Here is a 27,463-nt window from a genome sequence, read left to right on the forward strand (position 1 = left end):
TAGGGATCATTTGAGAATTGTAAGAATGCTGTTTGAAGTTGATTTTTTTCTCTGTCAACATGAGTCCACACAAAGGCCATTATTAAGCTTGCTAAATTATTCACCTAGAGGCCTCTCCTTCTGAGAGAGACTAATTTCTAATTCCCATCTTCTTTCCATAGACCCAGTCTTCCCTTTTCCTGACACTCAGTCTCCTTGCCTGTTCAGATCCTTTTCCAGTTTTCTATGCTCAGCATCCATATCCCAAGAGTTCCATCTTCCTGACTCTACATCTATATTTATTCTGAACCTTTTCCTTTGGTTTCTAGTCTTTTTCGATCTCCATGGATGCTCATCTATTTTTGGTAAGCCCCACCTCCCACACACCACTGTTCTGCTCAGGGCTCTGCCCTCACTTGTCTCTTGCCCCAGTGGCTCTGCCCTCCGAGGCTTTATTTCCCAGTCCTAGCTGTTTCCCCGCCACAGTAATTACCATATCCAGATTCTCATCTAACTAGTGGCGACCTTCCCCTGGTCCTTCTTCTGCTCTGCTTCTTCCTCCCCTTCCCTTATCTTTCAACCATCCCTACCCCTTTTTCAGTTCTGAGGTTATCATTTCCAGTATCTACTCTACTAATTTACCCTCTCACTTCCAGGCTCTTGTCTGGCTATACTTCTAGAGGGGCTTCCAGTTCACCTGACTCCCAGTCTCAGCATCCTTTTCCAAAGTCGTTCTTTGCTCGCTCTGTTTTTCCAGCTGTCTTCTCCATTTCTTCCCAGCACCTCCTTCCAATCTAGCTTCACCAGGAGCAGTTTTTATCCATTGCTAGTCTACCAGTTCCCATGTCTTTGTCAAACTCTTTTCTCTGTCGCTAATCGAACTATAGCACTGGTTTCACTTCAACTTTCAGTTGAACTTCTCTACTTTAACTAGTGGGTCCTCATGGGAGGGGAACTGAATGCACAGGAGAGACAAATCTCTGTTTTTAGATCTGGAATATGACCCTGCCTTGGATCGTCAGGTGAGAGAAGTCATTAGAAAGATATTATAATTTGATTTTAGTAGCCCTGAGCTATACCGTGATGGTACATGTACTGTCTGGTCAGCTGGGAGTCTTGATCTCACCTAGCATTGACAATCTTTAGAACTTTTAGTTGCAACACTGTGATGTACAGATTTTTTTCAGATCTTGCCTGAATTTGGAAGGACTAGCAGCAAAAGGCAAAAAGGCACATACCTGGCATAGAAACCTCTCTTGCCAAATTTGAGTCGAGCTTTCAAAGCACTGAAGCAGCAGAGCAAGACTTTTTATCATTGACGGCAGCGTATTTCCCCTATCCTGTTTTGTGAAATTAGCTGGTGGTTTTGGCTGACATTTTCATTAAAATAAAAATTAAATAAAACCAGGCCAAGGAAAGAGTGTGACTGGAAAATTTTATCTGGAATAACTAAAGTTTGACATTACTGTGTATGAAATCAGGATCTAATAATGGGAAATGTCAAATGTGTGTAATCATAGGTGAAACTACAGTCCCTGCTGATATGAGTAACAGCTTTGAAAAGTCTGAAATATGTTCTAGATAGTTGAAGATAAATTATGAACTGAGCTACATCTCTGGAAGTCATCTGATTCTTACATTCAACTAATGACTGGATCCAGTCCTTTGTGTATAACAAAATTTCTACTTTTTAAAACTTGCTGCAGGCAGACATTATAAATTCTCAGCTTTCTGAGGCCAAACATGACCAGTGTAATTGCAGAATCTGACCTCATGTGCAAGAGAGACTGCAACATCTTGCATACTAATTCTTTTATTTCACCTAAATCACACAGTTGAACAAGAAGGTAGCTGTTAGTGTATCCACACCAGCTGTCGATATGCATGTGTTCGGCGAGGGCTGGTTCCTGGGTTGTATTCCAGAGAAGAGATTGAGCCTAATGGCCGTAATGACATGACTGTATCTTAATGGGAACATCACTAGCAAAACATTCCAATTAACAGGGGATGTACTGAGCTGAAATAAATGGTTTTAAGTGATGATCAGCCTGGTGTGAAATTATAAACTCTATTGTTAGTATCAAAATGTCTAATTACAGCTCTGATGCAGAATAGCACTCGAATTTTTAAATCTGAGGGATTAAACTGAAAATGCTTTCAGTCTTTTGCAAGACCTCCAGGGAAAAATGAAGAGCGTGCAATTTTTAGCTTGCATTTTTGTTTAATTAGCGCATTATTTCAGTACAAAGTATTATATAGTATTTCTTTCCTCTTTCTCTAGTCTTTTATTAAGTTGAGTTTCCACAGGATGTCCTAATTAGGAGACCCATACTGTATACCCTCAAAAGAATTAAGGATTTCACTTCAGCTAAGTGGCATTTTTAACTGTAGAAAAAAAACACAATTTAATAGGACAGACTAAAACAGGGCAGCCAGGCTATTCAGGGAAAACTGGGAAATAGGCACAAGTTTTATGTAAGGATTTGTAATCCATTTAGGTGGTGCTCTTTTCTTTATGCTTTTCTAATGCAGTATAGTAGTAAATTATCTTAATTTGTACTTCCATGTCAAGCAATCCACGCACATCTTAAGGCTTTTCCTTCCTTTTACCTTACAGCTTTCATATCGAGCAAGCAAATGTTAAAAGAAGGCTTGAATCTGTTCTGTCCAGTGACAGGTTTTAAAATTAAAGCTCTTTCATTGAAACTTTCATGCCCAGCAGTGCAACCCAGGAGCACTAAGTCACAACTATCTGGTGCCACATTCTGACCAAGTCTTGAAAAAGGGGTCACGATTTTCCCACCCTTGCTTAGAGTGCCCAGCCAATACTGAATGGAGGAAAAGAAAGCAGATTTTTCTTTTTAATGGAGTATATGAAATAGTAAAGGCTGAAGATGCTTTGGAGTTCCTGTTCTGTTTCATTTATAATGTCTCACAATTGCTCTGAAAACTGGAAACACCCCTTAATAAATTACAGTCTCTTTCTTTGTGGCGGATTCCAGGTGAAGTAGGAAAGGTATGATGTTTCTGTAATTGTACACTACCCAGAAAGTATATTATTCACTGAAACAGGACATACTACAGAAGATTAGAATTCAAAGAATACTTTCAATGAAGTTAACAGAACAAGCTATGTAGCCATATTATTCACTTATGGTTTACGAGGTGCTTTAACTAGTGTAATCAAATGTACAAAAATGTTGGCACGTATGTACTATAATGATGGACATATTAGATATATCTGATAAACCTCATGAGCTTATCAATTTTCCTGAAATCTGTCTCCTAGAATATTTAAACCAAAACCTTAAATTCATAGATATTTATTAGTTCCTTGTACTTTTATAAAAAGCACATTAGCTTACTTCATATTTGGATATTATAGGTCTTGTAGCTCTAGTGAAAGGTAAAATAGGGTATAAGAAAGCTTCTAAATAAATGTACTTCATTAAGTTCTTTATATAAAAAATTTTTAAGGCTCAACTATCTATATTAAAAGATCTTCAGATTTTCACGATTTTAGTAAAATTTAAGATTTATGAAGATAAGCATCTTAATTACAGAATTACACAATATTTTAACTTGGAAGAGACCTCTGGAGGTTGTTTAGTCCAGCCTCTTGCACAATGAGGGGAGGTTGCTTCGGGACAAACTCTTTTGAATATCTTCGAGAATGGAACCCCACAGCCTCTTTAGGCAGCCTGTTAGGACAACCTCTTCCAGCATTTGAACACCTTCAAGGTGACAACAGCCATCTTTGCTCTGAGAACACATGGTCAGCTTGTTGTCCACCAGGATCCGTGGGGCCTTTTCTGCAACCATCAGGGTGAAGAGCTGTTTTACCAAGTACAGTCTTTCCTTCAAGAAAATCACTAAGTTGTTCTATCAGATGCATTGCTTTTACGGTGATTTCCTTTTCCTTCATTCACATTTCATTTTAGTGCTAGTTGTTGAGCCCCGAGCCTCAAAAGCATTTTTGATGTACAGATTTCATTTGTACCTAAGAATTTCTGAAGGTACCTGTAGACAACTCTGCAAAATGAAACAAACCAGACTTTGATTTACTTTGAAAAGCACGCAGCAGCTAATGTCATATACTGGAGACATACTGCAGTGCGTATTTGATAATGGGAATGTACAGCCTTAAAGGTCTGGACAAAACCAGCAGGAGCTACAGAAATATACTTTTTTCAAACATGCAGTTTCAAAATGTCATTCAGCATCAAGACGATAATTTTTCATAAAATGTTTCTGAGATGCTAGTTTTAGAGATCTGAATTGGGAATGTTTATCGAGTAAGTTTTCACTTTGATCGTGTATCAATGGACTGTGGCAAGGATGATGTACCTCTGTTATGTCAAACCTAGGCATCTTCGAGTCATTGCTTTGTTGTCATTGGTAATCATGTACATGTTATTTGAGCAATAGTTTGATATCAAATATACCGATACTACTCTGACAACAAAGTAATAATCACTATCTTGAGCGCTCAGATTACTTATCTGTACGAGAATGTGTTACCAACACACGGTATCTGTGGCGGGAGAGACCTTCTTGACTTTGTTGGCTTCTGATGAATCTCATTGAAAGCCCACTGACTCAGTAGAAAAACTAGCATAGCCTTCAGGGAGGTCTGGATTAAAGGCATTTGATTTTATGGAAATTGAATAATCTGTAAAATAAGGATCATAATGTTTCTCTTTTGTAAAACAAATTGAAATTCATAGAGGGAAAGTACAAAGTATGCACTGGTACTGTTTTATCTCTATTAAAAAAACTGATTTTGTCTATTTTTGTTTAATTACTGAAATGAGTAATTTAAGGCATTTTAAGGCCTCATGTATTTGGTGTTTCATTTGTTTCTTTCAGTTGAAACAAGGTGGTTACTATGGAAACAAAGACATTGCATGATTTGAGGTGCTGTTAGCTTTCAAAACAAATACATTATTCCAAAAACAAAAAAACCCAGAGATGTTGGACTGTAGAGTAAGATCCTTATTAATTAACAAATCCTGGGTAAAAGCTAGTTTTATACTGTAAGTGTGTGGAATAGGAACCACTCTGGCAGAAACAAATGAAAAAAATGAAAGTTAATGGAGCTGTCATTTCAATATTCAATAATATTACTTAGAATATGCAGTTTCCCAGATGTAATTCCCATATCCTGTATGAACAGTTACAACAAAGTGAAAGGCTTACCGACGCCAACTTGCCTTTCCTGTCATGGTGTAACTGTAAAACGTATACGCTTCTAGAAACAGCAGAGCAATTGGGAAAATAGAGCCGCTCTCGACATCAGCTACGTGGGCATTATATGACATAGTCCTCCTGGCAGCCCCTCAGCTATTTGCACAATTATTTTCTTGACCATCTCACAGACTTGCATGGTTATGCACAGGGCGAACAGGCGTGTGTTCAGAAAGGAGGAATCGAAGCCCCTCAGTCTGGGAGACCCTGATGCCCTGGAGGTTGACAAGTGTTGCCAGGCTTTGCTTTCCAAACTCCTGGAGATACAGGAAAGAGTGGACCAGGCCAGTAGGAATTAGAGAGATGTCAGTTCTCCTCTCCCATACATAGCTTACTTTTGACTGTTAGTGACCTTGTACTGTTCAAAATCAGGAAAGAGTTGCATAGCTGAAATCAGCCCAAACTGGGCAAAGCAGCTGAAAATACAGACATGGAGCCCAGTGAGCTAGAACAAGAGGCCAAGCTAACCTGGAGGTTGGCTTCACTGTACTGTCTGCTAAAACATGCATGCGCACACAGAGCCACACTTAAAAGAGTGATTCAATTATAGATGTAGCTCTTTAATTAGGAAAAGTACTTAATAAATCATCAATCATAGAACATCCTAGTTTGGAAGGGACCTTGAAAGATGATCTGGTCCAAACTTTCATGTGAAAGGGAGCCTAGATGAAGTTATCTAGACTATCTGTCCAATTGCATCTTGAAGACCGCCAGTGATGGGGACTCTGTCATGTCCCTAGGGAGGCTGTTACAATGAACAACTGTTTCCACTGTAAAAAAGGTCTTTCCTGCATCAAAATGAAGCATCTCCTGGTGCAGTTTGTACCCATTGTCTCTTATCTTCTCCATGTGGCTCCTTGTGAAGAGAGAGTCTTCTTTGTAGGTGGCCTTTAAATACAGGAATACTGCGATGAGTGTTCCTGGAGCCTTCTCTTCTCCAGGCAGAAGAGATCTAACTCCTTTAGTCAAGCCTAACTCCTTCAGTCAAGAAAAAGAAAAAAGGGAATTAAAGAGCTATCTTTTCATGTAATGTTTTAAAAACTGTTGAGTGTGTGAAGTCAGGCTCAGCCCTCAGTCAGTATTCATAGATTTACAGATTCATAGATTTCTAGGTTGGAAAAGACCTTAGAGATCATCGAGTCCAACCGTCCCTAATCCCCATTAAACCATATCCCTAAGTAGATCATCCAGCCTATTCTTAAACACATCCAGGGATGGGGACTCAACCACCTCCCTGGGCAGCCTATTCCAGTGGCTGACAACCCTTTCAGAGAAGAAATACTTCCTAACATCCTAACATCCAACCTGAATCTCCCCTGACTAAGCTTATACCCATTTCCTCTTGTTCTATCACCCGTCGCTAATGTAAAGAGCCCTTCCCCTACCTCCCCACCGTCTTTTCTCAAGTATTTGTAGGCTGTAATCAGGTCTCCCCTCAGCCTCCTCTTCTCCAGGCTAAACAGCCCCAACTCCCTCAGCTGCTCCTCATAAGTTTTATTTTCCAGCCCCTTGGCCAGTTTAGTCGCCCTTCTTTGGACTCGCTCCAGGAGCTCAATATCTCTCTTAAAGCGAGGGGCCCAAAACTGGACACAATATTCCAGGTGCGGCCTCACCAGTGCCGAGTACAGGGGCAGGATCACTTCCCTGCTCCTGCTGGTCACACTATTCTTGATACACGCCAGTATCCCATTGGCCTTTTTGGCCACCTGGGCACACTGCTGGCTCATATCAAGCCGGTAGTCAACCAACACCCCCAGGTCCTTCTCCGCCAGGCAGCTCTCCAGCCACTCCTCCCCGAGCCTATAGTGATGCTTGGGGTTTTTACACCCCAAGTGAAGGACTCTGCACTTGGCCTTATTAAAGCTCATGCCATTGGCCTCAGCCCAACTATCCAGTCTGTTCAAATCCCTCTGAAGGGCCTCCCTACCCTCGAGCAGATCGACACAGCCTCCCAGCTTGGTGTCGTCCGCAAATTTACTGAGGGTACATACAATCCCCTCATCCAGGTCATTGTGTGACCTCAAAATGCTGTTGTTGATCAAGCACAGAAACACCAGAGGAGACTCTGTGTTCTCCGTCTACACCATTTGCACAATGCATAACTTACTTTTTCCACTTTACAGAACATGTATGAGTACCTATGTAAATGCACAGTTGTTTGTGTATATGGCTAAAGAGAAGAATGTTTCTCACAAAGTCGATAGGCCTGACTCTCAGAAAGAACAGATGTAGAAAACCTGAAGTACTGTACTGGGTGAATCAAGTCCATGTCTTTTCTCCAAAGAAAACTTTGTACGAGATCGAAATCAAACTTAGTCAATTAAAGACTCCAGATAAATACTTCTATGGGCTTTACAGTTTCTATATCTTCCCGAAGTGCCATGAAGAGCATACTTATGTAATCAGCCTTGGTTCATGTTTTCAGTGGAAAGTTTGCCAGTCTTGATAGCAGGGAAAATTTCAAAGGCTGTGATAAATCAAATGAATAATTTGTCTGGAGGAAGTCTGTGTAAATTGGTCACGTTATCTAAATAGTGTCACTTGAAATGTTAAGATCTCGCTCTCTCCTTCTCCAGGAATAATTGAATTTGCACATCTCTCTAAATTGCTAGTCTTTTCACCGAAATGTAAGCACATTTATTTTTTGTTGCCTGAGTGCCTGTCATGATAAATGGTTACATAGAAGTGGCCAAAGCTACATGTGAGGGTTTAGGCAGGCTGATGCTACATTTTGTTAGCCCACCTGATGTGAAGATGATCAGCAGGCCATGTAAGACTAGCTCAGTTCTGCATCCTTAGTTTAGATATACTGGACTGCATAATTTGAAAGTGTCTAAGATTCTTTGTAAGTCATTCAAAGGTAAGTTAGAAGGCTTCATTACTCACACATGAGTTCGTCTAGAGGAACATCATTTCTGCATTTGGCATTCTGGAGGAAGAAGAGGTAACAGGAAAACGGCGCTTGAAAATTATCTTGATTTTTCTTAAGTTTCTAAGGTTTTTAAGAAGGGTTGGGTTATACCTATCACTTCCTGTTTTTATAGAAAAGGAACTGTGAATTCAACTGTTTTATTCTCTGTTATTCACAAATATTTTGTTCTTAACTGGGCATTCATGAAATTCTAGGGTAGATATCTACTTAAAAACTGCTTTGGTTAAATTAAATACTCTCTTTTCCGATGCGAGATTTACCAAATTTGCTAATGCGAATTTGATTGTTTAATGTCAAGGCCAAAGACAAAGCATCTTGACTTATTTTATTAGTAAAATGTTCAAAATCTCTTCCTGTTAGCACATGCAGATTTCTTATTAATTGTTTCAGTTCTCTACGAAAAGAACACGTAGGTCTTTCCTTAATGTTCTGCCTTTCAGCTAAGAATCTGAAATGTCAAGAAAACAGAGAAAGTTCCAACTCAGAAGCTGCAGTACAAAATAATGTGTTAGAAATTGAAAGAGTGACAGAAAAGCCCGTGCTTGCTCAGTGCAAGTTTGAAACCTTAGAGGTGCATGTATTTGGGCTTCCATTTACACTTTTTTCTCAAAAACGTCCCTTGATTTCATATGATGGGATCGATCATCTTGCTAAACTACAGCAGAATTTTTATTTTTTAATTGTATGTTTTAAATGTCTTGAGAGACCAGAGTTCTGTGGTGCTACTAGGAACAGTTTGTCACAATCCACTGATTCTTACCAACAGAAGTTTTACCCCAGATATGCTTTCAAGCTGTGTGTAAGCTAAAGCAAAAAATGGAAAATAATGTTTGGAATATAATGATGGGACCTCAAGTATTGATGAAGTAGAACTGACTTGAGTTACGTTTATGGTTTGGCATGCTACAAGTGATTTATTACTATTGGAACATAGTAAAAATAACTACAAAAGTACTTGCAAACATGTCTTCTTGAGCTAATATTCACTGCTTTGAAGTGTCCTCATGCAATTGGTCATATTAGTATGAACAATTCATTAGTTCATACTAATTGATTAGTTCGTATTAGTAAAGCAAAACACATCTGTGATTATCTGCAATGCTGAAGTAAGTGAAATATTCAAGTCTGCTGTGGCCTCCACATGGGAGGTTTGCTTTTGGCTTGTTGGGTTTTTTTAAGCATTCCATACACATTGTCAAGGGCTATTAAATAATAATCTGTCCTTGAATTATTGGCCCCTCAAATGATAGTTGGATTAACACTGAATTGATTATTGCATTTTAATCTATATGAATGTGCACTCCAATAGGGACTGAAAAATATCTTAGCAGAGAAAGGAAAGGAATTATTTCTTTGGCTGCTCCCCTGGCTGTAGCTCACAGTACTACTTCTTGAGCATCAAAGTTACTTTCAGACCTTCCACCCAGAAACTCTTGGCACCGTGCCCTTCTGGCAAAGCAAGAGCCAGCAACTGGGTTGAACTCAGGTTCATAAAATCTAGCAGCAGGTGAAGGGTGTGTTGTAGCAGCAGCTGGGCAGGTCACAGCATGACCAAAGAAAAAGGGGCAAAATATGTACGTGGTTTGGAGATAAGAGTGATGAGGGAGATTAGGATGTCTGGGAATGGAGTTGAGTCCACTGCTGAGGCAAAGAGAGGAATAGCTGTTAGTGTTGTACACTAAATGAGAGAGGATGATAGTTCTGCCTGCTGACTATTTCCTTGGTATGCTTTTCTGTGATTTATGAGTTACAAATACAGGGCAAAATGAAGTGCTATTTTTGTTGTGATTATTTTTCCAGTGGATCGATATTTAAATTATACTCAGACCAACCAAAAGCTGCTATTTTTTTGGTGGTGGTGGTTTGGTTTAGTTTTTGTCTTTTTTTTTTTTTTTGTTATGGTTGGTGAATTTGAAATCTGAAGCGGATCTCTGATGAAATATTGACAATAAGAGTTAGGCAGGTTAGAACAGAAACCTCACCTGAATATAACAGAAATATGAAATAAAATCTGATTCTAAAACAAGATCTGTACCTTGCAGTTTCTACTCACTATTTAGTTTAAACTTAGCTCACCACCGTCCTGTTGTTTTGATAAGTCTCTAAGTATATAATTGCACTAAGATTATTTAACATTATTCTCTGGTTTTATCCATAGCGACTTTAAAGTCAAAGATTTAAATATAATAACAGCTCTGTAGCTGTAATCTGAATCAAGGATGAGTATTTCCCTAACTCCCAAATTGAAGATCTAGTGCTTGGTCAAAAGCTTTTTACAGAAAAATACTGAGAAATTATATTAGATGGAAAAAAATTTATTTTAGATGACTATTTAAGCCTTCTTTTCAAAAAAGTACTTAAGCCCATGTCTAAACTTTAAAACTATGAGTAACCCAACCTCACCATACCAAACGTTTTTCAGGGTGTTTACTCAATATAGTAGAGTGGTTTAGTTTACTGAATAGGAAATAGAGCAAATGAAGAAAAGAAAACACAGAGACATTTGCCCTCCTGTCTAGACCAAACTCTAACTGTGGGCAGCAAGGCAATGAGCATGTGCCAGAATGAGCACTAAACTGGACAGGTGCCAACTTTTTTATTGTGAATAACCTCTTGCAGCTGGAGCCTATTCACTGGAAGGCAAAGGCAGAGTCACCAATTACTTCAGTGGTGCAAAACCAGAGTGCTTCAGAGTGGAGGAAATAGCTCAATGGTGTACTTGGCAAAATCCTGGAGAGTTTATGAACGAAAAAGAATACCATAAAACATAATTGTAAATGGTGCTTTGTTTAGTATGATTCACTCTAAGTCAGAGTTGGGTCTTTCTGGTTGACTGGTTGGTTGACACTTAACCTCATGCACCATGCTGTTGGACAGCGGGATCGGCGTTTTCCGAAAGAGGTGCTGTGCTCTGGCTTCACTTGAGCTTACCGATGGTGCCTATATGGGTCCTAAAATGCCACCAGAGCAACAGCTGGAAATGTATTGTGTTCCCAGATGCACCTGTTTCCTCACTGTAGAGGAACTGCACAGAAAGTCACTCCCATTTCTTCAATAAATTCCTGCTGGTGGTCTGTTTAGCCGAACTGCTAGGTGCTGCACTGGTAGCAGACAAAGCTAGTGTGTGCCACAGGTGTCCCAGTTTTCCCAGCCATGCCAGCAGATGGACTTCCAGCTTCATTCTCTGAATGGGTAATTAATACCCTCAGGAGGGTAATCTATGGAGGTCCTTCAAAGTGCTGTTTGTCATACTGAGAAACATAAATGCAGATGGGTGCAGCTGCTTCAGATGGCAGGTTTGTTACAGGCCAGCAGAAAGAGCTGAATTAGGTTTGTGACAGCTCCAGCAATCTGCAGCCTAACACAGACCAAATCACCATGTTGACCTTCTCTAGTCCTCGCTTATCTAGCTATTCTCTCTAACCTGCCAGTTTTGCATATTACTGAATTGCTTTTTATACATACCTGGTTAGATAAGATAGAATTTTTCAACTGCAAAATGCAGTAATATGTGCTGACTGATTAAAACCAGATTTTTTTCCATAATACAACCTCTTAAATAAAACACAAACTTTCAGAATGTTTAGGCAGACATCTGTAGAAGCCAGGACTTAAATAACGCTGCATAAATTGCCATTCTTTAGATGAGCTTCTTGCTTTCTCTTCATGTAAATGTCTGTCATTAGTTATATGCAAAACTCAAAACTTCAGTTTTTGAAATGAATACTTCCGAGATCTTGCTTGTGCAAGATTACATTAGTCATCTCATGAGCAGAAGCTCTTAAGGAACTCCTGATTTCAAGTACATTCCATGTCCTGGAAGGCTGGAAGTGGATGCAGCCAGGATGCTGCAGGACAGCTGTGCAACAGTTCAGGCTCTCCTTAGCCCCCTTCATTGGGCTGGATTAGCCCATGGGGAAAAGAATGAGTTTACAAACCTCCAGGCTCTCCACAATAAGTCTTTAATGACACGCTTTAAATGCAGGATGTCTGGTATTTGTTGTGCTCTTTTAACACTTCAGCTTCCAGTTTGACTACAGCACTGAAGCCAAAAAAAAAAAAAAAAAAAAAGTCAGAATATATCTACAGTTTTGCAAACCTTTATTAACTCACATAGCAGTCCAAGACTGGTTTTAGTTTTTAATTTAGCCAAATACTTAATCCAGTCATTCTTGATCCTTGATTTCTGATTATTACATTGGTCTTTCTTTGATTAATGACTCACTAGAAACAGGGCTGAACCAGTCCCCTAGACCCCAGCCAAACCAACATTTAGATATCTTCTAATAGTTTAATTGAACTGGGAATCTCTAAAAAAATTACTTGTGCTACATAGTCTGTTTTGTCACTGTCTAAACTTGGACAAGGTTCTTATGAGAATTTGAATTCTTTGAATGCCCTCAGAAAACAAATTGCTTTCTCTGTTTAAAAAAAAAAGTTATTTCACATTACAATATTGAAAATAACTAAGTAGTGTCAGTTCCATTGGCCTGTGCTCTTGGTAATCACGGTCCCTGTTACAGGTAGAATAGTTTTAAAGTATATATATCTCATTTCTTTTCCTAACCTAATACTGCACATCAAAGGAAAACTTTCGCTATAGCGTACTATGTAGGGCTCTTGCCCTGTCCTTTTTTCCTCATACACCTCAGCTGTGAAATTTCTCTTATGCTTTGAGGAAGGGAGAAGAAGCAGTGAAGAAAGGCTGAAGAGCACGGCAGCAAAGCAACTCTCAAGGCAGATTAGTGTAGTTAAATCAAAGGGCAGAGACATATCTGCAAGTAGCAAGCGCCCATGGTACGTTTGAGGGCATGGCTTTGCGGAGAAGCGAGAGTGCAATTGTAGGTTTTCCCTAGAATGTTGTTGTCTCAGTTAATAAAGATTTTATGTGGTCAAGAACTGGAAATGCTTGGATTTCCTTTAATTTTTGCAATTTTCCATTTTAAATAAAGGTTAATAAAAAAATAAGTGGCATTCCTATGAAATATGAAAATAGGCCCAACTTGCTTTAGTATCATTTAGGTCATAGTGGCTTCAAATGCAGCTATTTTTGTTGCACTTTTAATAAAAATAGTCCTGGACAATTAATTAACAGTGCAGCATCTCATGGGTCTTTCCTTCTGATATACTGTAATCACTTGAGGTAAAAATCTCAGTCCCCAGGAGTGTATCAACATCATAGCTGTTATTTCTTTTCCCATAGAAAGGTAGAGTGCAGTTGTCAAGCTCTGCACGTTTGAGACTTGAGGTCAATCATTCCTATTAACCGCAAATGTTACCATTCCCTGGATGCAGAAATACAGAGTTGAGCGTGTGTATCCTATGGAAGAGTAGTCATATGTTTCAGGACAAGTACATAGAATAAAAATTAGCTTAAGTTTTTCCATGTGTACCTGGCATGTCTATTTAAATAAAGAACACCAAAGGAAACATTAAACTCGCACACACTCAAAACCATGCTTGATATTCTGACAGTTCTGCTGGAATTGGTTGGCAACTTTTTTAATAGGTTAGACACAAGTCCTGGAGGCAACAGGACTAGTTCATAGGGTACGTCGCTGTCGTGGTTTTAGGCTGATCCAGCAACTAAAACTCACACAGTCTCTCCTTCTCCAGTAAAGTAGAGAGGAGAGGAAAAAAAAAAACAAAGGGGCTGAGGGTTGAGACAAGAACAGAGGGAGCACCCACCAACCATGGTCCTGGGCAAAACAGGCAGAGCTTTTCTCAAAGCAAAACAGTTTATTAATGATTACTTAGAAGGACAAAGGGAAACAAAAACCGATTACTTGAGAGGACAGAAAGAAACAAAACCAGATCTTAAAACCGACACCTTCCCCGCCCCCTTCCTTTTCCTCCCGGCTCTACCTCCTCCCCCCAGCAGCACAGGGGGCAGGGACTGGGGGAGTGCAGGTCAGTTCATTCCGTGCTGTTACTGCTGCTTCTTTCTTAAAGAAGAAGGAGTCCTTACACCCTTTTCCCCTGCTTCAATGGATCCCCTACCCACGAGGAAAAATCCACAAACTTCTCCAACGTGAGTCCAGCCCACTGGAAACAATCCTTCCCCACAGATTGCTCCGGTGTGGGCTTTACCACAGTCTCGGGTACTTAGGGAGCTGTAGCCACTCGCTCCGGCGTGGGTTGTCACGAAGACTCCAGATGCCGCTCTGCCTCGTCGTGCACCCCAACACGACCATCCTCAGGCTCAGGCATCTTCTCCCCACGGGCTGCGAGTGGGTCTCTGCTCCACCGAGGCCGTCCTGGTTGCAGGGGGGCCGCCTGCCATCTCACCATCAGCCGCAGGGGAAACTCGGCTCCGGCACACCTCCTCCCGCTCCATCCTCACTGACCTGGTGTCGATGCAGCTGTTTCTCTCAGATCTCAGTCCTCTCCAGGTGAACTCAGCCCAGTGGGCACCCCGGGAGTGGGGTGCCCCCGAGTTCCCCAGCTGGCTCCACCGCCGCCATTCTCCGTGGGCGGCGCCGGCCCGACGCAGGCAACTGCCCGGCCGGGAGCCAGGGAGCGGGGGCAGTGCCCTCCTCCCTTCTCTGCTCGATCCTGGGCGAAGCACCTTTTCCGGTTCCCTTGTCCTGACTTAAATAGGGCAATTCGCAGAGGCGCCCTATTGGGTCAACCCCGAGGGGGATGGCAGTCTGATCTGGTGGCTGGAACCAAACCTAACCCGGTTCCAAAACCAGGGAGGTCGCAGGGAGCAAAATCCCTCTCCTACCACCAGAACCACCCCCCCTCCACATCAAACCATGACAGTCGCCATGACGAGGTGGAAACGTAACTGGAGAACATGCAAGTATTAACTGCTTCAAGTTAGGAGGAAAAACAGTTTCAATGAAGACCTGGTTGCATGGACTTTGTTAGTGACAAGGTGTATATTTATGATCTCTAGCCAGCCTGCATGTACTAAAGACTGATCTGTCATGTCAACACCGCTCAGGTTGCCCAGCTAGCTTGAGTAAGGTGAGACACGATCACACTTCTGCTTTGTGATGTTTTATTCCTCATCTTTGTTTTACTGCAGTGTAACTGTATGGCTTTTGGTTGCGCTTTAACCAACAAAATCTGAAAAGATATAACCTCTGTCTCAGACAATTTGTAAAGAGATGATAGGAGAGTGGCTGTGGTTCTTATGAAACCTTTATAATTAGCAAACCTAATTTCCACTATGCAGGGCTCTGATAAGCCCAGAAGGCTCTTCAAGGTTATTTTCTTCTTTAAACCAAGAAGCCTCAAAATACGCTTTACTCTGGTCAGTTCTACACCAGGAGCAGAGGAAATGCAAACTGCTGTCAATGTTTGCTGCCGGAAAACTTTGATCATGGTGGATTTAATGTAAACGGTTATCAAGGCTGTTGTTACAAAGTACCATCCCACAGTGTTTGAGTCTTAGCACGTGATACGGTTTGAGTGGACCGGTTCTCAAAGCCTTCCAGTGAGCAAATGAAAAGCATATATGTTGAGAAGGCTCTTAAGTAAGTGGAGAATGCTTGTATTAAGCAATGGAAGGGAAAAGAATATTTTTGATGAAAAAAAGACGGTAGCTTTACTTCAAATGCAATTTAAAATCTCATTGTAGCTGATAGCTATGCGTTTTATCTTGTGGCCCTTTGAGTAGACATTTTTTATGGAGCAGAAAAATGCCTCTGAGACGAAAGTCTCGGGGGTGGTGTTGTTTTCTCTGCTGTGACGTAAGGCAGGAGCACACAACTCAGCATTTTTCTTCTTTAGAAGCTTACATTAATTTATTTTGACAGCGTTTTCAACCCATGTAGTAGCTCAGGACTATCTGTTTGTGCTACCTTCCTATTTTAGACAGGCGATGCTTTGCGTGAGACTGTTAATTTGGCAAAGGGCATGGGTTCACATTTGGTTTTCATAGACTGATAGATTTAAAGGCCAGAAGAGACCATTATGATCATCTAGTCTGACCTCCCACTTCAATCAGGGCACAAGCCTCACGCAATCGTTACTGCATCAAGATCATGACTTCGGTGTGAGCGAGACATGAGCTTAAAGAAGGCATCCAGTCTTGAGTTACCTTCCTCTAATTTTTAGCATTAATTTTTCCAACTTCAGACTCCAGTCCCTGGTTGGTATCATTTTATAGGCACGCAGAGTCAAAATGAAACATCATCCTCAACTGTCCTTTTCAATTACTTGATTGTGATTTCATCTACTTGGATTTAGCCCAAGATTATAAGAATATTTATGTTGTATAGTTGTCAGACCATGCTAAATGGACAGTAAGCGTTCTTTTCACTTTATACTGGATATTGCAAAAACAGTTGCAAAGCACGCATGGAATGTCAAGATCTTGGACTAGGTCTGCATTGTAAGTCAGGAAGCATTCAGCCTGGCTTTTGTTTTTTGAGAACAGTTTGCATCCACCAAGTTAACACGCATGAAGCCTGTTCACAGAGCAAATGCACAACAGCTATTGTCCTTTTAAAAACCAACCCGTGCATTTCTTTTAATAGACAGGTAACAATGAAAATTAGCAAGTGACAAAAAAGATTAGGAAAGCCAGATGAAAATGTTTAAGCAATTATGATTTACCTAGAACATTTCCAAAAATACCATTATAATTTGGTTCACCTAACAGAACAACAGTAGAAGATTTCTGTGGGAGAAAGGAAGATACTTTGAATAAACTTATTCTACCACTCATTTTCACGTATAATAATGTGAGAGAATATTTTCTCCAGACTTAAAACCTGGCTACCCTTCACTATCCCAGGAGTTATGGTCTACAGCACTGGCTCAATTTTTCAAGGTGGCCAGCACTCCAAATTTGGTGTTGAAGTTTTACACAACCTGGAAAGTTTCAGGTGTGGATGCGAAATGAGTTTGTGACACTTTGGAAAGTCTGTGAGCAAGTTCTGAAAATTGAAAGTCTTTCAGGCCCTTTCCAGCTCCCCCCATGTAAAGTAAAAGTGCAGGGCCTGAACTCCACCTCTGGGATGTACTATCGTGTGGTAGCCAAAGTGGTGCCATGGTCTGTATGGCAATGGAATAGGGGAAAGAAACTGCTGCCAGGAGAAAATCCAGATAAACATACTACAAGAGTTTTATGACCTTTAAAACTTTCAAGTCAGGCCAGTTTTAAGAGCTGCCATTCAGTACTTGCCCTAGTGAAACTGGAAAGATTGACATTAATTTCAGAAAGCAGCTGCCAGGTTCTTGCTGTCTTGTAAAACATTAATATGCACTGATGTTCTTCAACAAAAGTTTAACAAAATTCTGATAATTCTTGACTTAAAAAGACTCCGATCTCTTGCATACCAAACTGCAAGGAAATAAAATTCAAGACTTGCCAGTTTGAAACTGTCACAGTTTGAGAAGCTGGGGCACAGGAATGCATTAACTCTAATTTTTGTAAGGCAACTTGTTTAGTAGTTATCCTCCATTTTTATGGTTGGGAAATGCAAAGGACACCAAGGGACCCATGTGATATATATGGGTTTATATTTATTTTCATTGGATAGAAAACTTATTCTAAAAGTTTGTTCTTTATCTGTAATAATCCATATATAATCAATGGGTAAAAAATTTCTGTTTCAGAGAAGACTGCTTACTCTTCATTCTTTAATGGCCTTAGTGGAAGACACTTTCAGGTTATTGAAAATCACTGCAGTATTCCATAACAGATTTGAGAACATTTTTTTCTTCATAGTATGTGTAGGTCAGCTCTTAGCATTTATTGTGTCCAGTAATGCATTTGAAATTAGGCAATCCCTATCAAGAATATGCATTTTTCATTTTAAGTCTTTCAGTATAAAATATTAGAACATGTACAAAATGAATATATGGGCAATAAGAGGTATATAAATATAATTTCAAGAGTGTTTACACATTTGGACTTCCTTAACAAACTGGATTTTTAAGACAAAGGTTATCTGATACTGTAACTGTATATGGTATTTTGACTGTGCACGTGAGTCTCAGCTCTACAAAGGGACATCTAACAGCACGGCAAACATGCCTTTGCAATTAAATGATTATTCACAGTACAGCTTATGGAAATATAAGATACAGCTCAAACTGTTCAGTAAAGAATGCCCGTTCTTGTTACTCTTTGTTTTAATGGGCTATAAAATAAATGCAGTGTAGAAGGTATTTTTACCGCCAGAGCTTGTGATACCTGATATGCATGGTTGTGCTGGGAAGAAAATGCCAAAATTATATATTTCAAACACCCATCACGCTTCTCAGAAGGGTTATATACGTAAAGCTATCAAAATCCCGTGCTATCTTTAATGGAACAGGACTGACTGCTCCTCTGGTGTTTACAGCATCAGCCCTGGTAAATGCCAAAGTAGGCATGGTTCAGCAGTGAAATACTGCCAGCTTCATTTGTTTGTAGCCATATGTGAGAAGGGGTAAGGAGACTGCATGGCTGCAGAAAGGGAGGACAAGGAACAAAGTGGTTTTAAACAGCATGAAATAGGCAGGGAGTAACAGCAGCAGAAAACACACCCGCACACACATATATTAAATGTGTACACGGAGGTGGTAAGGGAGAGGGGGAGGAAGGTGAGAGAAGTCAGGTGAATTAATGGTAGCTGAAGGGACTTAAGCCATGTAATAGATACATCAGGGGGGTAAAGTAGTAGTGTGAAGAAGCCCATTAATAAAAGATGAGGAGGGATGAAATTAATGAGAGCTCTGCAGAGGCACTACAGCCCTTGTGAGGAGAGAAGCACAGGGCTCAGTTCTGGTATTCTTGTTCAGTGCTTCCGAGACATTAGGAGCTGCTCGGAGAACAAAGTACAATTAAAAGGCAGAGACTGTCGGCCTGTCAGGAATGCAGAGCAAGGGACTAGTTTCACGCACTTACATAGGTGAATAACTGTGAGGAACAGCTTGTCACACCAGCAGGATTTTCAAAGTGAAATATATGCCCCTGAAGTTACTGAAATAAATGTTTACAGTCAGGAGTCTTTTTAATAGCTTGCTGCTTTTTTTTTTTTTCTTTTTTTTTTTATGTACTCAAGTTAGATTTACAGGGCTTTTTTATCTGTGTGGAAACTTTGCATTTCATGCAAAACCACGACTTTTTCATGCCCATGTGCTTCCAGAAGATGGAATTTCTTGTAGAACAGCAGCTATCACAGGATGTATAGTAAAAAGCAAGGAGCTGGTAGCTGCAAGCTCCACAGTGCACCGCAGGGTCCTGGTCCTAAGGCAGCCAGACCAGGGAGCAGGTCACAGCCATCACAGACCTTCTCCTCATGCACATGGATTTCCTTCCTGTGGATATGGAGGGGAGAAAGGAGGCTGAAACATTTTTTCTAGATCTCAATCTCACATGCGATTGTACAGTGGCCAGGATGTGGCCTCAGATCTGGAAGCTGGAAAGCACTCCGAGCTCCCACAGTTGCAGATATTTATTGCAGCCCTAATCAGTTGATAAACACAGACACAAGCCACAAGTTCTCTCTTAAGAACAATCCATGAAGGCACAGTCTGTGAGTAGATATTTCATTCCTGTGCGTAGAAAGGATGTTTTTCTTTAGAATTATTTATTAAAAGAAATAATTGTACTGAACCAGGAATTAAATCAATTAGATCAATCTCCCCCCAGCATAGTGAATCCCAAGAAGAAAGTGCTGACCCATCTACTGGGTCCTTACAAGTACAGTCCCAAAGGGGCACATGCTCGGAGACCTCAGTTAGCAATAGGCTTTTAAATTCAAATGTTAGACTGAGGGCAGGAAATAAGGAGTGAAAAAATGTTCTCAGCCAAAATAAACCACTTTTTTTTGATGAAATGTCTTTAGCATCCCTGCTGTTCTCCTTACTCTTTTTTTTTCCCCTGACTAAAACTAATTGCTTAATCTAGTTTTTAGTAGGTCCTTGGAAACTCTATTTTCTAGAACTTACTCTTATCAAGAATTTTTCTACTCTCTTGTCTTACCATATTTCATGCATATACAAAACATCTAATGGAGCATATAAAAATGAAAGTCTCATGTCATACCTGTGTAATTACAAAATTCAGATCCTGAAACTATACCCATTTTTAAACTGTTCACCTAAATGTTAAATTCTTCAATATGCTAATGTGTTCTTTTCTTTCTTTTTGACAGCAAAATTTGGAGAGTAATCTCACCAACCTTATTAAGAGGAATACTGAACTGGAAACTCTTTTGGCGAAACTCATTCAGACCTGTCAACATGTAGAAGTGAGTACTGGCCTCCGTTTGAAATATTTGTAAACTGAATTACATTCTCTTCTGGCATTCAGGAACAAAAGTTCAAACAAACAACAAGCACAGAACTAAATTAAAACGGTGGTAAAGTGATTTGGAACTTTTTCACTGATGAACAGTATTTTCAATACAGGTGACCTGCTCTACAGTCCTTCCTATCTTGTTTCAGTTATGATACCATGTGTGTATGGCCCCCACAACTATTATCACCCACAATCTGTAACGTGTTTATCTTCTTGACTCTTTTGTGAGGTAGAATAATATTTACAAGTGGAAATCTAAAGCAAAGAAGAGTAAGGCCTAGATCCACAAGGAAATTGTCCAAGAAGCCAGGGATCAGATTAGGAAAGCTAAAGCCCTGATAGAATTAAATCTGGCCAGGGACATCAAAAGCAACACAAAAAAAATATATAGGTACGTCAGTGATAAAAGCAGGACTTGGGAAAATGTGAGCCCTCTCTGGAAGGAAATAGGAGATCTTGTTTCCTGGGGTAGGGAGGTTCTGTGGTTCTATGAAATAGGTTTCTATCTGCCACTGATTTTTTTTTCATCAGAATTAAATATCTAAATACATATATGGACTCAAAAGTCATGCATGAAATATATCTTCAGAAGAAGAAAGATACTTACAGGCCTTTGAGTTGCCTGAGAGTATCACAGAAAATCTTGGGCAGGGTGAGACCTGAATCCATATTTCCCCTAAATCTGGGGGATTTTTTAGGTGGCCCTGTGGGGGCTGCTGCTCTACATGCAAATTAATATAATCACAGACTAATTCAGCCATGGGAGCTGACACAGGAGGAGGTCAGAGCCCAAAATAGTCTCGTTTAGCAAAACTTTTTGCCATTCTGTAAAAGTTGTATAAGACCTTTTCAGTTCCTTACAATATATTCAGCTCAACAATACCAAAACCACTATGAACAAAAAGCTTCCCTATCATAAAGAACTTGCAAAAGACAACATGAGTTTATGCTTTCTGTCAGTAAGTATTACACAAACATCCTCATGGCATCAGAACTTTATCACCATTGCTTTCCTTGTGGTCAGTCTCAGCCATGAGTCCCAGGTGACACACCAGATACAAAACATTTTCACCCCTCCTCCAGGTAAATCGTGCCTGAGAAACACTGGAAGACTAGGAAAGACTCGACATTGTGAGGTGCACATGCTTTTCGACAAATATATACTGTATTCATTCAGATACACCAAGTTCATCATTTGCAGTGCTCTCAGTTTTCATAAGTTCTAAACTAAATTTAAAATGGCATGGGAAAGTTAAGGGGGGGAGAATCAGAGGAGCTGACACAACATAAATACTACTGATTTTGAGTGGAATGAGGTTCAGACCTCAATCACCAAGAAAAGTTATTTTCAGTTGAACAAGTAATTACTAGTCAGATAAGCAGGGAAAACTTATTTTCCCTGTGAAAAATGGCTGGGGTTTTGTTCGCATTAAAATACTGCCTGCTGGCAGACTTCTGCATAGGACCATTTCACTTCTGACGGCATTGCAATTCCTGCAGCAGCCTCGTTTATTCAGAAAAGGGAGTACTGTATGTTCCTAGCAGACAGGCAGCATTAAATAATAATAGCGTTGAGTAGAAATGTACTTTGAATATGGTTGTGAACACGTGAAAGGAAGCCAGGTTTCCTCATCAGTGCTACCTGGAAAATAGCCCTGGGTAGCAGAAGGTAGTCTTATCCCAGAGCTTCTGAAACATGGATATAATTTGGGAGAAAGCTAACTGTGACACACACTGCCATAACACTGCTACCTACTGGCTCTGAAGAAAGGCATGCTTTCCTACCGTCTGCCAGCTTTTTAGCGAAGCCTCTTTTTCTTCCTTATAAAGACCTATGGAAGTTCTCCATAGGGCTTCTTCTTTTCTGTCTTTTTCAGACTAAAGTTCAGTCACCTAATTAAGCCTAAGAGCAGCTTTTCTTGTGAACAGATTCAAAATCACATCTTGAAAATTTGGCATCTGCTTAAGTACCTTGTTGACTGTGACAATGGCACATGCTGCAGAAAAAAAGAAAAAAAAAATTAAAATCCAACTCAAAACTCCAAAGCAAACCGTACCAAACCAAACCAAAATCCAAAACAAAACAAAAAAATCCAAGACTCTTCTTCCAAAAAGATCGTCTTATTCGGTTTTGTTTCTGCTCCACCACTATGGAGCCTCACTGACTTCATGGGGCTCAGCAAAATCATGAAAGTCATAGAATGATAGAATCATAGAATGGTTTGAGTTGGAAAGGACCTTAAAGATCATCTAGTTCCAGCCCCTGTGCCATGGGAAGGGACACTTTCCACTAGATCAGTTTGCTCAAAGCCTCATCCAACCTGGCCTTGAACACTTTCAGGGACGAGGCATCCACAACTGTCTATCCACAGTATCAGACTTCAGGTGAACAGTTTGAGTTCTTTGTATAGGCAGCTATAACGTCAGGCAGAACAACTGTAGTATCAGCTAGAATGACTGTAGTAGGTAATGGGAGACAGAGATCAGGCACATTTTCTTCCTCTGTATGTAAAACTTGGAGCAAACCCCATGAAGCAGATGGGCCCAGGACAGCATAAGACCTCTTCTTCAGTAGTGGCCTATGTCCAAGATGGGCTAGATCTGAAAAATTTTAAATGGCTCCTCCTTTACAATTCTGCAATACATTACCAACTCCAAGGTTTAGTATTACAAAAAATCCAACTTGTTTGACTGCTAACAGATGCACTGCTGTCCCTGGAGCCCTGTTTTAGAAAATTTCTCTGTAGACATCAAGCAATAGCAGCAAAGTTGTTAATGAATTCCTACCACGTTTTATTCATCAAATTAGTCTAATTAGCATTTAAATTAGCTAAATATTAAGAAATGAGCTTCAGTCAAAACCCTGGACCTAGGCCGCACAGGAAATTGGGCAAGTGGGGATGTGGAAGTAAACTTTAAAGCTATCTCTGTTTCTCAGAGCTCTGTGAAAACTTCAGATACGATGTATCTCCAACGTCAGAGAAGCTGAGGCTTAGACAGATGTTTTGAAAGTCAGTATGCTCTCTTTCTCTGTGCTTCTTTGTGACAGAAATTTATCACAAACCAGGAGAATGAAGCAAGCAGTATATTGGTTGTAAAGTTAATGTTATAAATTTAAAATTACAAAATATTAGGAAAAGAAAAGCTGAAGTTTCCAATGACAGTATTAGTGTTGCCATATGAACTCACTTAAAGGTTGACACCAAAGAGGTAGTTAATTTTATAGGGAACAGTTTCTTTTTCATATTTTGATACAGTATATTACAGATAATGATGTTGATTATATTGCATACAATTTCTAAGCATGTAAAAATATAGTTGGTGCACTGTAAAAACTACTGTTACATGCCTAGATTTTCCTTACCTATTTTAAAATAATTTTTATAATGTTATTTTAATGTTGATTTAAATTTTGGGGTTTTAAAACAAGTTGGAGGAAGAAAAAAGCAGCTTTGGGTTTCACACATAATTTGAACTTTGAAAAACAAGGAAGGAAATGAAATTATTATTCCTTGTGTTAAAATTACTGAGTTTTTATTGAGAGGTATATAAACTTAGAAAAAAGTTATGCTAATTAACATTTGTTTGTAGAAACAAAACACTAACATTTCTAAAGCCTTTCTCATTTCATAAACTAAAAAAATCAATACTACATGAAAAATGAAAAAGGAATGTTACTTTTGGCTTTTGATATGGAGCAGAAGCTGATGTTTCTGAAAATGAACAACAAACAGGCTCTGTGTCTTTTGAATCAATGAATCCTTGCCAGCCAAACCCAATGTTGCAGAGCCACTGTTTCTCATCAACCAAGGGAGCTGTCAGTGGCTTCCCTGCAACCAGCTTCACTGCAGATTAATTATCTGCCCATACATCCTTCGCATCCGGCGGTTGTAACTTCATCCATAGCACAGGCCGAATCCCAGTCTCTCGGTGTTTTAGAACTGATGCTTATTCCCTTCTGAAAGAGAGTTGTGTTCACGAGTTTGCTCACATGAGCAGGCAAGGACGGGTCGGGGATGTTGGCCATCCGGGAGCTGGACGCCTTCCAGCTACCAGGGAGGAGGAATCTAGGGCTGCCTTTCATCACAGCAACGGAGGCATAAATCTTGCCTATTTTTAGATGGAGTTTATCAATTTATGACAGGATTTATCCTGGTGGGGAACCTGATCTTGGGAGACTCGAGAAGTCCACTTCCAGTCTCGCATTCCTGTGGGTGGTTCTGGGCATATCAGCAGGAAAACTTTTGTGAATAAATCAAGCCAAACTTGTATTTTTTACTGATTTAAGTACAGCAGGGATATTATTAAGCATTTTATAATACCTGAATGACTGATTTCATGCCTAATATGAAAGTATAGTCTGTGCTAATACTTAGTTTATGATATTGCGTAATTTTAAAAATCTCATTTTCTCAAAGGAAACCACACCCTGAATAGTGAACACTTCAGACTATAACACTCCTTTGTGTCCCAAATATTTCTGTTTCATTAGGAGCACCCTGGCACACTGGTTTTACTTATCTTTCAGGCACATCCTAACATGTTTTTTGTTTTACACTCATTTTTCCATCTTTCCACTCTCCCTTCCTCTGTAATCCCATCTATCATTTCCTGGTTTTGCAGAAAACCCAAAGGCTGTTAATCAAGAAAGTTTTGTTTTCCTTCCTTGGAGACAATGGCAGGTCCACAACCTCATGCCTTTGGCCAAGCTGCTTTCTGCAGAGCACCCCCTCGCATCGGGCAGCTCGCTGGGTCGGCCCCGGTGATCCGGCTCTGCTCCTCGTTCTGCTTAGGAAAGGCATCTGTGGCTGCCTCCCAGGGACAGGAGGCTTGGCCACATCAAATAATAAACTGATTCAGAGGATAAACCACAGTTTTCTCCACAAACTGAGAAAATGGAATAGCAATAGCTACTAATCTGAAATATGTTTGTTTGTAGTTCTAGTTCACATTGTTCAGGCATCTCATAGTGTCTGTAGAAAACTTTTATAAAAGCATTAAAAGCCTTCCTGGATACTTCTATCTTTGCGTTCTGTGGACATTCACCCAACAAGAGAGCCCTCTAGCATGAGGCTAAATCAGCGTGTGGCTCTTAAAAGTCCATAAAAACATCTGTGCATGTCAGGAAAGCAGCTTCGTAGTTCTGGAGCTATTATAAGGGGAAGATGTTTGAGGGAAAAGGAAGTAATGTAATTATTTATGCTGTGGCATAAATTAACGGCCTAGGTACAAGCCTTTTGCTTCAGCTGAGGGAGAAAAGGCTCTAGCTGGATCCAGTCCCACTGCGTGAAATAAGGCTGCAGCAATTCGCTCGTAACACATGTGCTACACAATTTGCTTATGTGAATATCTGAAAATTTCCGTAGGAGCCTTGGACAAATCTTCCAAAAACACTGTTGTAAAATTGGAATTGACAAGCCTAGGATATGGCAATAGGGCTTAATCCCTGGGTGGTGATAGCATCCAAGTGGCCATACCAACCCACTGCCAGGTCTCCTTGCCTCTCGCCACGTGCCGGAGGGCCACCGGCACGGCGGTGTGTGGGGGTGGCCTTTGCCACCCCTCCCATGCCTGCTCCCCTGCGGCACTGCCACCCCTCCAGCAAGGCGTGTGGGGCGGCGAGAGCAGCACCCTCGTTTGCCAGCCGGTGCCTTTTCCAGCTGCACACAGCTCTGGGTTTAGCCACTTCTCAGTTGAATCAGGGAAGGATTCAATGCTGTAAGAGCTTAGGTTGTCCCCTTGGTTTGAGTGCCATAGGTTTCTCTGGCTGACAAAGTCCCAACAAATTTGCTTCTTTGTCATAGTGTCCAAGACACGTTGCTTCTATGAACGTGTGAGGCTTCTGCAACTGTCTTTTAGATCGTGACATTAATTGCCATAAGGCACAAATTCGGGCATGAGCCTTTTTTGCCAGTTATTTTTTTCTAGGCGATTTGAGTTTTGTTTCTGGACTCTTTTCTCATCTCTTTTAGGAAATATATGATTAAAAGTCTGTTGTATAGTCAATACCATGGACGCTTCTCTCATCTGTTAGGCAGAAACATAATCTGAACTCAGCTGGAGGAAAAATTGGAGCAATTATTTGGGGGGAGGGGAAAGGAAATAGGTTTTGCTTGTAGACAGCTTTATAACATCTGTATCTCAGTCTTTCTGTTTGTTTTGTTTTGTTTTCAATTCACCAAACGTCATAGGAAGCAAATTCTGGACACTGCTGCAAAATCATTTTTGGTTGTGTAAAGAAGGGAAGGCATATTCCTCTGACTGTGTAACCCTCAAACTGCTGCATCCTTTGCTTTCTGTTTGTGATGGAAATGTTCAGTTTCTAGCTTGCTTCTAAAAATCTGCTGCAGGCTAAATCTCAGCATAAAGTTCCAGGTCAAAAATTGGTTTTGTATGTGTGTCAAAGGGTGTTTTCTGTAGCCATGTTATGTAATCACCTGAAAGCAACAACAAAAAAAGTAGTATATTGAAAGACCCTTTATTTCACTCACACAAATACTGAGCACTCACATATCAGACACATTTTAACTAAGTTTAACAACAGCAGTGCAAAAGTGATGAAGAGAAAATGGCAGCACCTGTAAAATCCTGCTGTTGCCTTTTTTTGTGTGTGGCAAATCAAAAAGAAAATCAGCCAAACAGAAAAATGATAAATAATGAAAATTAGAGTTTCTGGTAAGAGTTCAGCTACAAGATAGCTTCTTCAAATATTGCGACAAAATGTCTCCATCAGTTTTTATATAAGATCCATGTAGCATTTCTGTTACTTGAGGGGCAGCAAAATCAAAACACGGCTGTCAGTGTGATTCCCTGAGGACACTCAAACAATAAAGGGGCTTTGTCTGTGATAATAAAAAACAGTGAGTACCCTGTTTTCACTAAGTTTCACGATATTCGCTTCTTCTTTGAGATTTGGAACCATTTTCGTCAAAGCCCAAGTAAACCAAGAAGTTCTCATCAGAAAAATTTAGGTGGAAAGCCTGTGTGTAAATCCTGGTGTCTAAACCACAGCAAATGGCCTTCATAGTCATACAAAGGTGACCACTTGTAGTTTACAG

The 27,463-nt window shown here is 40.2% G+C and overlaps 1 protein-coding gene across 2 annotated transcripts in view; it reads left to right on the plus strand.

Annotated features, from left to right (window-relative positions):
- The window catches only part of MID1 (midline 1), a 104,317-nt gene that overhangs the window by 37,214 nt on the left and 39,640 nt on the right, over positions 1-27,463 (plus strand). For both annotated transcript variants that reach the window (XM_086609424.1, XM_086609429.1), the window contains one exon: positions 20,260-20,355. In XM_086609424.1, the coding sequence (XP_086465550.1) occupies positions 20,260-20,355 (96 nt within the window). The remainder of the gene's footprint in view (positions 1-20,259; positions 20,356-27,463) is intronic.

The sequence above is a fragment of the Tauraco erythrolophus genome, chromosome 1, assembly GCF_009769465.1.
Source record: "Tauraco erythrolophus isolate bTauEry1 chromosome 1, bTauEry1.pri, whole genome shotgun sequence".
NCBI classification, from domain to species: Eukaryota; Metazoa; Chordata; class Aves; order Musophagiformes; family Musophagidae; genus Tauraco; species Tauraco erythrolophus.